Source organism: Haliaeetus albicilla, chromosome 16, assembly GCF_947461875.1.
Source record: "Haliaeetus albicilla chromosome 16, bHalAlb1.1, whole genome shotgun sequence".
In the NCBI taxonomy this organism is placed as follows: domain Eukaryota; kingdom Metazoa; phylum Chordata; class Aves; order Accipitriformes; family Accipitridae; genus Haliaeetus; species Haliaeetus albicilla.
Window position 1 is genome coordinate 28,222,711 of NC_091498.1, and position 12,583 is coordinate 28,235,293.

The following is a 12,583-nucleotide window of genomic DNA, read 5'->3' on the forward strand; positions in this document are numbered from 1 at the left end:
TTACTCAGTACAGTGCATAATTGGAACTTGCTCTTACCACCAGCAGGGCTCAAAATAATTGCCCCTCTTTCACAGTACAAGCAGCAAACTGAACTAAAAGCTTCACATTTCGCTGTCCAAAGCACGTCAGCTAAGCAGATTGTCAGCATAATGCGCATATTCTGTAAAAACAAAGTTTCCCCTTTCCTATTAGGAAGGAAAAGAACACTCAAAAGCAGCACAGGAACAAGTATAATTCTTTTACACTAGCAGCACTGCTATGCAAATCTTATTTTTTAAATTCCTGTTCAGTAACTACACTGAGATTAAAGGCATCTACAGGTTGGCTGTAGTTACACTTAAATCTATAAGTAATTAGCGCATAAGTGCTGTTTCAGATGAGGCAATTAATTGCCTTTTACCACTGACCAGATGGTTCACCAACATTAACCTCAAAAAGTGTTCGCAGACTGCCCTTTAACACACATCAGGGGTTCAGTCACCTCAAAAACACAGCTTCCTACCCCAAAACTTCACCACTGCCTTAGCTGAAGGGCCTTGGCTGTCTATTGGGGGAGCCGAGCCTAAAGCTAATATCCAAAATCCCAAACAAAAAACCACTATAGCTTCGTATTCATCCTATACACAATCCAAACCGGGGGAGGGAATAAAGAGAAAGAAAAAAAAAAAAAAAAAAAAAAAAAGACCAAGCACACACCGCCTGGAGCTGGGTTAACTTAACTTTTACACTGGTAAAAGCCACTGATCAAAGGTGATGTCAAGATCAGCACAGCTGGCAGCTTCATAGGCATTTCCATTTTGGGGCCTCATTTCAATTGCCAGGAAGGAGACTATGCCAGTCCTGAAGACTTCACAGGACTTCCCATAGGCAAACACACACCCCTCTGACAGCATCACATGGTGAGGAAATTGTGAGGGATTTCGCTCCTTTGTTTCTGCATTTATCCCTCAGCATGAAAAGGGAAATCATGCTAAGGCTTCTTACAAAAAATCAGACCCTGGGCATTTTGTCACTATCTTACAAATAATAAGGCAGACAACAGAAACCGTATGAGGCTTAAGTGACATCCGTGAAACTATATCCATAAGTCCGCTGCAGATAGGGCTACTGGCAGAAGGAGGAAAAAAAAAAAAAAAAAAAAAAAAAAAGGCTCTACCATGAAAACACAGAATAACTGCAAAAGGAATAAATACTTTCGTGTTGGTCTTAGCACAGAAGGAAATAGGCAACTGACAAAGAAGCTTAGGTACCTACTTTTGCAGTCATTTTTGCCAGGAGTTCTTGCAAATCCATGATTCCTTGCACCAGACTTAAGAAATCACTGCAGGTTGGGCATGCTCAATAAAGGAAGAGTAAAAAGAAACAGAAAGGAAGAGAAGGAAAGACACAATAACCCATAAATAACCAATAGTATATCAGACTTGATTTATCTGAACATAAAATGCAATCTGTTTACATAGAATTTTTGCCTTCTGCAAGTCAGCACATGCAAAAATGACAAGCCTGAAAAGATTATTTTTAAAACAAAGACGTAATCTGTATGAAAAAATCTAAAATAGAGAGAAGAAAAAAAATGCTACTTACTGCGATTCAGATTAGGACACTGCGTTATATATCCATTAGGTATAAAGATGACTTTCACATCTTGAATAACACCCTTTGTAAAAAGAAGAGAAAACTGGTAATATTGATTGCAAACGTTCACTTAGACCTGTACAAGCTGTTTCACAAGTAATTTCTCAAGCGGGTGCAAAAAATTGACCAGCTCACTCTTCTTGTGAGGAAAAGAACTGAAGACAGACAAAATATAACAACTCCTCCTATCTTCCTGTGTGTTTGGATATTAATTTTCATAAAACACAGAAATCATACTGCTTTGTCTTTTGCAATTGCCAAACGTAAGCTGCTTAAGTGTCTTAAAAATGGGATTACTCAAGCCCATGACACACTTTTCCAACAGACAAAAAGAAAACACGGCAATACTCTTTAGCGATTCAGCAAAATAAGACTGTGAAATGAAACATTATGAAAAGAGAAGTATATAGTGCAAGAGGTAAGTAAGAGTCTACACTTCAGTTGTTTGGTTTAGTTTAGCCTACTAGCTTTGTATTTCAACAGGCAGTTCATGTAATCACGCCATCAGTTAGCATTAAATCCTCTCTCTAACCCAGACAGATGGAAAGATCCCCTGTGCAGGACTGGCAGAAATCAGGACTCCAAGGACAAAGCCAGCTAGTGCAGGCTGTTTGAGGCTCAGAACCTGAACTGGGCAGGACGGGAGAGAGGAAGGACCAAAAGGTCCGGCACTGGCCGCATCTTCTGTTGTCCCTGACTTGCCAGGATATCTCCGGTGGAAGCAGCAGACACAAAGGGTTGCCCGGTATCCCTGCACACCTGGGTCCTGAAGAACCCTAGATCCTTCAAATAGCCTAGAAAATGCTGAAGCTTGTGTTTGCTCTTTTAAGCTCAGTACGAAGCTCTTGCTCCATCTTTGACTGTGTAACATACTTACTCCACAAGATCCACTACCTTTAATAACGTCATGGTCAGCACGGGAGAGGAGCAAGAGAAAACAAGGGACTTCTGGTGCTGCTATATGCGCTTTCCCTGACTTAATCAGATGTTTGTGACAGGGCTCCAGCTCCTTCCAAACACAGAAGAATTTCTTTAATGTGAAAGGAAATTTATCATTGTGGCAGCTATTATCTAATTAAATTACTGATTTTTAATACTATGTTTTAATTTTCAGTTAAACTGCAATAGAGTGAATTTTGCAGACTGAGGACAGTGTCACTTGCTCAAAACATTGAACTCTATCCACAAATAAAATATAGATCTCAGATCGCCCCTGAAGCCTGGCAAGTACAGTAGGTAACACTTAAAATTTATGTGTTCATTTGCTAAAACAGCAGAAGGTGATCAGCAAGCACCGTTTCCTGCTTACTGTTTCATGATCAAATATTAACTGAAAATATTAATAGACATAATCAGATCATACTGTCTTTCTTGCAGAAGTATATTCATTTATTAACCTTTTCATCTATGAGAATAATGAAACCATCATAATAATGAGAAGTAATACTGTCACTGGAAATGGAACATCCTGAAAGCCGTTTTACATACTTTCTGCTAGCAGTCATCAGCGAGAAATTAGAAGGTGAAGCACAAAAATATATTTCAATGCTTAAGCCTCTCCAGTGAAAAGCTCAACCAAGAGTAAATGAGATTAGGAAGTTTTACCAGACCATATCACACAGCTAACAGCACATCATCCAGACGGAAGTGATGTTTTCCTCAGCCTTTTTTTTTTTTTTTTTTTTTCTCCAAAAGTGCATACTGAACTTCAAACATGTTTGCTGCATCAGAGACCCACTGCTCAATTGTCTTTTGGCTAGATTTGCATTTAAATACAACCTGAAGAGGAAACACAACTATTTTTGTGCCTTGACTTCTGGCTACATGAAAGCATGTTACCATGGAAAAACGTACGAAGTTCAATTCACCACTAGAGATGCCTTCTAAGTCTATAAACCCCCTGAAACAGAATTAATACGATCAAATATAGAAGTGAACCTTCAAAGAGCAGAAATTTTGCTGATGTATTTTTTTAATAGAAAGACTTCATTATAGGCAAACACTTATTACAGCCATAATTATTGTAACACGTATGAACAAACTTGGACTATTCCTCCTTCAGCATTAAGTCCCGGTTGCCGAGAGCTTTCTGTGACCACAGCCAGAAGGAGAATTAGGCGTGCACAGCTCCCCAAGGGAAGCCCAGGGCCCTGGTTCACCTTGGCACAGGGTAGAGTTCTTCAGTCCACGTTCTGTGCAAGGACATCAGGATTTGGCCTTGACAGGGAGATGTCAGTGGTCAAAATCCTCCCGGTTTTTCCCTTCGCAAGCAGACATCACCTTTATGTTATCATTAAAGCATTTGGCTAACTACAACCAAAGCTTCGGTTCAGCATCAGGACTCACTAGCTTGAAGAGCCTTCGTCTGTGCAGGCAGATAACCAGCTACAAGACTAAATTCATGCCTGCAGCGCTAAGTATCAAGCCCACCCCATGAGGACGTAATACAAAAGCCCTGTTTATTGCACTCTCGTGTCTCCATTAAATAGAGAACTCCTCCCACACTCTGTGAAAAGGGTCGTATATTCCATGAGCTCTCCCCTCCTGCGTTTTCATTTCCTCCATTGCCTCTCACCCTCTTTAAAACCTACTTCTCCCACAGAGATAATGCGTGCCACACAGCTGTGCAAGTTGCATCAGCCAGCGCTGGCGAAAGGCTCTGCACAGTGGCACCGGCAGATGTGCCCGAAACCCTGCGCTTAGGCAGTGCTGTGTCAACACCACTAGATCTCCACTAGATCCGCGCTGTGCTCCTCTACACCGGGCACGCACGCCCCATGCCAGGTGCTTCAACGGTTGCCCTTGGCACTGTATTTACCTCACCTTAGTCTATATGACTCTGCGACCAAAATGACTACAGAGGCCCACGTATACATATGATGCGGTGCAGTAAAAATACCAACATAGTTTTCAAACACCTACTATACAATCCCCAGGCGCAGCAGCAGGATCAATTGAGCCTGCTAGAGCAGATATGAAAATTAACATCTTTTGACATGAATCACCTAGTCAGCAATGCATTAATAAGCTCATTTCTGCAGCAGCTCTTTGGAGGGAGCCTTAGGGGGAAGGGTTCTCCCCAGCAATAAAATGAATTTTGCAGATAATTCTGATCCTGACAGCCGTCAGATCCATCCTAGAATGAGGGTTCCCTGGATGTCTGGTATCACTCTCTTCCTCCTTTCAGTTGCATTTACTTTGGTTTCCTAATCTGATTATAATGGTAACCTCTAGCCCTAAAACAAAACTTGGCTTTGGGCCTCACAAAGAAACCTGAAGGTTCAGCGTGTATTTTTCGAAGGAAGTAATTAATAAGATTCCCTTCAAAGGACACAGCCAAAGCTATCTTAAGTCTGTTCTGCATTTGCTCCCACCACTGCTGTGCTAAAACCATTCCATCTTGTCTGAACTCCAAATGCTTGGCTGTAGCAGGTAAATTACAACTAGTAAGAGATACTAGTTCTAAGGGGTGAGACTTCGCTTCCCTCAATTATGCCATAGAGCACTTCATTCCCCAGTAAGGCCACAGACACAGCAGGGCTACTTGTGGAATAATCACTGTAAGCAAGGATGTGGAACAAAAGCATAAATAAGAAAAATGGCAGCAACTGGCCACCGTGACTTTTGAATATCATATCCCCCCCCTCCTCTTCTGATATACTGAAGAATTATGATCTAAAATAGGCATGAGAGTGTGGCCCAAAATGTGCTTTAATGCTATTCATTTACGGAGAGACACAACAAATTAATTATCATTGAAGTAAGAAAATTTTTGGCGCAGCGAAGATGATAGAACAGTATCCAGTGCTTTCTGTTACATAGATTATCACGGCTCCAACACACATACAAAAATGCTAATTCTTTTTTAACGCTCTTATTTCCCTGCAGATCTCTGTTTACATTAAGGAAAATAGATCCATTTTTTTTATATGCTAAAACAGTGAAACAAATTGCTCTGAAAGAGAAAGGGAGGTCCTACTGAGCATGTAAATATATGGAAAGAGACGTGTACTCTTTACAAACTGGCAAAATCCCAAGTTTTTGCAATGAGTAACATAAAAAAAAGTAAGATTTCTGAAACTCTCAAGCAGGATTAAAAAAATACAACCAATTATATTTCTGCCCTGAAGTTAGTAAAATATTCAAGCATGCATAAAGCAAAGTAAGGCACTTGTCGGCTTTCATTATGATCAATAAAAACTGTCAGCTCATTAGCATATCATTAGCTACCCTGCTGTTTCCAAAGTGTTAACGCGTAGAAATATTAATTTACAAACATATAATATCCCAGAGTTCTGAGGCTCTGACTGCCTGCATAAAATAAGAATTTAAGATGGGCGAATCCAATATAAGTTTGGTTTTTTCCTATGTAGCTATAAACATATGTTTACCATCTGTGGAATTATGGGAAGCAGCTGAGGTAAAAAAACAACAGCTGTAGAATAAAATAATACTATCAATTTCACTTCACAGTGACAGCTCAGCTGCTGGAGGATGAAATGTACTCTAGGTTCAGAGCAACTCTTGGACCGTCATTTAAGTAAAAAGTTAGCTTTTACCTCTGTTTCACAGTTAAAACTGTTAGCTGCTATGCTTAAATAATTTTAGCATAAAATAATTGTCCTAGCTTGTTGAAATCTGGGGACTTGGAGGAGAGGTCCTCAGAAAAACAGCAACTTGTAAACCTGTCTTATGAACTGACAGCTTCAAAGGGAAACTGAGTGGGTGGTAAATCACCGTGGCAACAAATCCATGCCAATATTGAGGATAGGCAGATTGGCCTATCACTGCACTATAAACCCTTTCACCGATAAACACTTGCACCATGGCTTGTTATCCAAAACTGGAAGAAATATCAGGAACTTTTCTGTAACTTGCTTACAAAGTAAAAAAAATTAATTTTCAGGTGGAGGGGGTGGTTTTCATTTATTGGTGGATTTTGTATGTTGGTTGGTTCAGCAATTCAGCCTCAACCAGAAAATCACATAGTCTCACCAGGGGCCAAAAAAAGCTGAAAGAAAACATACAGGAGAGGGCTTTTCAAGCATGTAAAATCGAGGAGGAAACGGCCTCCAAACGCAACTAAGACCACAACTGGCCAAGAGACCACAGCAAAGCTGTTGTTTCGGGAAGGTTTAAAGATGAAAGCCAAGGATAGACTTTGATGCTGCCTCCACAGTCTCGTTCTGTCCCCAGGAGTGGCTAGGCAGAGCACAAGCAGGTATGTGAAACCTAAAGTAAGGAAACAAAACAAAACCCCCAAATACTGGGCACTTCAGTCGGTGACTACGGTACTCTACCTTGCAGGAAGAGACCCTTTTCTCTAAGTGTTGGACGTGCCTCAAATCCCCAGTCCACAGTTTCTACTAAAATTCACACAAATCAGCTTTCAGGAGTGTAAGACAACTAATCAGAAATATCTGGTTGACTGTTTATTAATTTCCGTCTTCGTGTGCCATTTTGTATCTGCTTACCTTAAAGAAGCCATGTTTCCTGTTTCTCTGTCCCAGCCATAAATTGCTTTCAGGTGTCAAATTAGTTTCTGGGGGATCAATGATGCGTTCATAAATCCTGTAGAGAAAATACATTGCCATTACTTGAATCCTCTTTTTCCTCTGAGAAGTTGCTAGTCAAGATCAGTTAATGATAAAAGATGGAAAGTAGAACAAAAAAAAAACCAAAACAAAACAAACAAAAAAAAAAACAACCCACGACATTTTTCATTAAACACAATATTTATCATTAGACAGTTATGAATGTATACGACAACTTTAAAAGCAAAAAAAAAAACAAAGAGGAAAACAACTATTAAAATCACTAACACACAAAGACCGCATAAAATTGAAACTCCCCTTTGTCCAACTGTGCAGCACTAGGCTACAAAAACCACAATGCCAGAACCCACCGTAGTAGGGAAAACAACAAAGTGGGACCATCCTAGCCTATGGGTGTCCTTCAGACTCAGCTATCCGAAGCTACCTGTCCTTCAGCTACCTGTTCTGGAGAAAAAGTGCAGTCACACACAAGATCCAACCAGAGAAACTACCCTTTGGGATTTTCAGACTGTTTAGAATTTTGAATAGACATCGCAAAGAAACTTTATTCCACCACTACTCCCATGGCCTTTTTGTCTCTGCATTTGTGTTATTCATCCTTGGACCTTTTGTTTTAGCCACTTCTCCCCTGTTTGCTGCTGTCACTGAATTCACTTGGCCTGGGTCCTCACATGCGCTGCCACTGCTGCACATCCAGCTTGACCATGTCACTGGTAGGTCTGGTACAGAGTAAGACCATTTTGTATTTGTTTGGTACCTAGCACTACAGGGACATTTTCTTGGTTATTCTTCAAGGAACTAGAAATAATATCAATATGAAATAACAACGACAACAAGTAACATGAGGTCCATAAGCAAACTTTATGTACTGCATAAACTTGCACATGAATGCAGTAATCTACACACCAAATTTCTAAAATTAATTCATGAAAAATTGCTGTAACACAGCACTTTAAATTCACAAAAATAAGTATCTAGAGTTTCAAAAGGTTTTGCTTGGGTTTTTTATTTGTTTATTTTTAGGAAAGCTGTAATGAAGTTTCCATAGCACGTTTTTCAAGAACTCAGACCACTACAACAATGATATCATCATTTTAGAATACAAAAAATTCAAGACCAAAGTTACTGACCCTGGATTCTCATACTGCATGTCACTTCAGTGGGAGCCATGAACTTACTGCTTCATAACAAAAACAGCATGCTTAATAAGGATTATTGAGAAGATGATGAAATACATTTCCATTACTATCCAGCTCACAGGCAGACTGTGTAATCACACCGGCATGACAGCCAATAGAAAAGACTCTGAACGCATCGAGACCTGTAGCTTACAGGGGTGAAATTATCTGTAAGTTTAAAAGGGGTGAAAATATTTTTCTTCTTTCTTTAAAGCTATGGCTTTAAAATGAAATGAAAAATGAACACCAAAGAAAAAAACGTACGTCAATCAACACAATGCATTGCACAGTTATCTTCCCATTTACACTCCGAGTGTTTCTAGCACAGGCTCACCCAGTGTAATCATTGATTTCTGTGTTGTAAGTTGCCACATGTATTGGGTTTGCATGGCAAGGTTTGGGGTGGGGGGGTGTGGGAGGAGGCCACAGGGGTGGCTTCTGTGAGAAGCTGCTAGAAGCTTCCCCTGTGTCTGACAGAGCCAATGCCAGCCGGCTCCAAGATGGACCCACCGCTGGCCAAGGCTGAGACCATCAGCAACGGTGGTAGGGCCTGTGGGAGAACAGATTGAAGCGAGCAAAAAAACTGCTGCACAACAGCAGCTGGAAGAGAGGAGTGAGAATATGTGAAACAACCCTGCAGCCCCCCAGGTCAGTGCAGAAGGAGGGGAGGAGATGCTCCAGGCACCGGAACAGAGATTCCCCTGCAGCCTGTGGGGAAGACCACGGTGAGGCAGGCTGTCCCCCCGCAGCCCAGGGAGGTCCACGGGGGAGCAGATCTCCACCTGCAGCCCGGGGAGGACCCCACGCCGGAGCAGGGAGATGCCCAAAGGAGGCTGGGACCCCGTGGGAAGCCCATGCTGGAGCAGGCTCCTGGCAGGACCTGCAGATCTGTGGAGGGAGAGAGGAGCCCAGGCTGGAGCAGGTTTGCTGGCAGGACTCGTGACCCCGCGGGGGACCCACGCTGGAGCAGGCTGTGCCTGAAGGACTGCAGCCCGGGGAAGGGACCCACGCTGGAGCAGTTCATGAAGAACTGCAGCCCGTGGGAAGGACTCACGTTGGAGAAGTTCACGGAGGACTGTCTCCCGTGGGAGGGACCCCATACTGGAGCAGGGGAAAACTGTGAGGAAGAGCGAGCAGCAGAGGCAACATGTAATGAACTGACCATAACCCCCATTCCCTGTCCACCTGTGCTGTTCATGGGGAGGAGGTAGGGGAAAATGAGGAGTGAGATTGATCCCAGGTAGAAGGGAGGCGTCAGGGGAAGGTGTTTTAAGAGTTGTTCTTATTTCTCATTACCCTGATCTGATTGAATGGTAATAAATCCAATTAATTTCTCTGAGTCGAGCCTGGTTTGCCCGTGACGGTAATTGGTAAGTGACCTCTCCCTGTCCTTATCTCGACCCACAAGCTTTTCGTTTTTTGGTTTTTTTTCCTCCCCTGTCCAGTTGAAGATGGGGAGTGATAGAGTAGCTTGATGAGCACCTGGCATCCAGCCAAGGTCAAACCCACCATACGGCGTTACTGGAAAATTCATACATTTGCAGAGGCCTAGAATAACCTCCCAGTATTAAACAGCTTCAAGAAAGCTCTATAAAGTTTTTTTCTGTTGAAGTACAAAGAGTCATATATTCTACCCACTTTCGCTTATCCAGAAAAGAAGGAAACCATTTGTCAAAACCAAGTGAAAGCAATGTAAAAAACTAAAAAACTTACTATTTCCTGAAAAAGAAAGAACAACAAAAATCTCAAACCTAAGAACAAAACAGTTACATGAAAATTCCATCTTAAAAATGTGAGTACAGGAGTCAGAAGACTTCTAATACTCATGATTTTATTGCTCAAGTTTATTATAATTATCATCAGCCCTAATTCATCACATTTCATCAACATGACACATTCAAAGCTCTACGAAATGTCTGCCTCCACTAGTTAATTACTTCTTACTGGCTATAAAATTACCATGCTGAGCTGTTTTACCTGTTCAAACAGCAAAACAAGATGATATTCCTTTAAACCATCTTTTGAGAATTATAAGAATTTTGCATGCACCACCTCCATCAATATTTTAAAGTGTAAGTAGACCGCTTCTGCCATACCTCATGCAAAATTGAAGATCTACTCAAATGCAAAACTGCTGCAAAACGCTGAATGAAGAACAAAGAATTGACATGCTCCTGGTGAAAACCAGTCACTGAATTGCACTATCTTATTAGGAATTTCTCTTTGGATATATAACACATCTTTATTCATGACTTAGGTTAATAATGCCCTCACCGGAAAATTTCTCATCTCGTAAAAAGACTAGTCAATATTCCATAAAGAACTCTGTTTCTGCTAACAGATAAAATCCCAATGCTGACCAGGTTCAAGAACACTACTTATTGAAGAATATTTGATTTTTATTTACCTGGCCTAGTTTATAAAGGAACTCTACATCATCTGTCTGCAATTACATAGAAAAAAACCCCAAACCTACGTGACATTATTATATGACAGTTCAACGACAGCAGGTAAGAAAGACAAACCAGAGACAGGCTAAAGTGGTTTATCTTGTCTTTTCTGATGATTTAACAAAGACTTTCAATCTATGTGGAAAAGGCTGTAATGACCTTCCTCTTCAGAAAGTGTCATTCGTTAGACACATGCTCAGGATTCCCCATATTCCTCTACTGTTCTACTCTAATTCCATTTCTGAAGCAGGTATTTACCTTAAATTAAGGGATTAATTAAAGGTTGGTTTGTGCCTTATTCCATTTATGTCTAAGAGATTGGTTGGTTTTCTTCTCTGTAGATCTGCCCACAGAGTAACAGGCTTAGGATTCAAGAGAAGGCATGAAATGCAGACGGCAGTTGTAGATGTAGCAGTCCTTGCTTATCTTCCTACGTAAAAAGATGTTTTGGTTGACACTATTTGGTTTGCGAACCATGTGAGCTTACTTTATTATTGTATGCTGTTAAACATCAGCAAAAAAGCCCCACAAAGCATACATACAGCTTATCGCTACCCCTATAATCCCCTCTATATTCTTGGGAAACGAAAAGGTCAAAAAGCACATCTGAATTCATAACAGTCAAAAAAAAAAAAAAAATAAAAGGGAATCACAAGGAACATGATCCACCACATACTACTACTCTAATGAAGAAGAATTAAAAAAACAAAAAAAAACAAAACAAAAACCAAACCAACAACAACCATCACTCCCAAACAAAAACAAAAACAAAACAAAACAAAAAAACAACAAACAAGAGCCCTGCAACTCCTGACAAAAAAAGGAGAGCGATGCAAAAACCCCCAAGGGACTTTTCCTGCAAGACTGGAAACTGCTACACAAAGGTAAAACAGCTACACAAAGAAAAACTGGAACTACATGGAAGAAGCTTTTGAATTAACATGAGCAAAGAAACGTGAACTCTCAATCAGTGGATTTAATAAAGATGGAAACAAACATTTTCAAATATCAGTGAACAGAGCTTCAGCAGCTACACGCGTTGGCAGCTGATAGCCAGCAGAGCTGACTGATGGGCAGCTGGAGTAAAGCCAGGAACTGGGCACGTCTCCTGGCCACCAGGTTCGTGTTTTAAGTCACAAGAATCTCGTAAATGGTGCAGCACTCCTAGAGCACGTTTTTGAGAAGGAGAGAGACTTCATGGGCATTGAAGACACCCTGTCCATACAAAATTATTTCGCTGGCACTTGCATAAGGAGTCGTGAACAGGGTTTCACCCAGACATTAGCATTACCCACATAAGTATGTCACTTAGAAATCTATCAAATATTACTGATTATTCAGGTGATTTTTCAGGGGTTTCTACACTTAGACAAACCCATAAAGCATGAATGTTTTGTAACATATCTCAATGCGTAATGTGAAAAGTTACTACTTACGGGTGAAATTCTCTTAGAACTGTTGCTTGTGAAGCGGGAAAAACCCTCGCTCTGCTCCCCTTCATGTACTTTTATTCTTTTGGAAGAAAGGAGGTGGGGTTTAGGCTGAAAAACTACTGTTGCTGAATAGATGTAAAAGGATCCTTCTTTTTTTACAGCTACATTAAGCTTCCATATCATTCGCATTCCCTTGCTTGATTTTCTGGGCTGACGTGTCACTTTCTATGGCTTTATCCACGCTTGACCAATACTTTGTATTTGGCATATGAATAGCTAAATTATATCTACTACACTTCCAGTTTACGAAGTGCTGGTCTAGAGCTCCTTG

General features: G+C 40.9%; 1 protein-coding gene across 5 annotated transcripts in view; it reads right to left on the reverse strand.

The window, feature by feature from the left end:
• The window catches only part of NELL1 (neural EGFL like 1), a 299,225-nt gene that overhangs the window by 228,996 nt on the left and 57,646 nt on the right, over positions 1-12,583 (reverse strand). For all 5 annotated transcript variants that reach the window (XM_069804084.1, XM_069804082.1, XM_069804087.1 and 2 more), the window contains exons 5-7: positions 7,111-7,207; positions 1,586-1,658; positions 1,256-1,338 (exon numbers count right to left, since the gene is read on the reverse strand). In XM_069804084.1, coding sequence (XP_069660185.1) covers positions 1,256-1,338; positions 1,586-1,658; positions 7,111-7,207 — 253 coding nt within the window. The remainder of the gene's footprint in view (positions 1-1,255; positions 1,339-1,585; positions 1,659-7,110; positions 7,208-12,583) is intronic.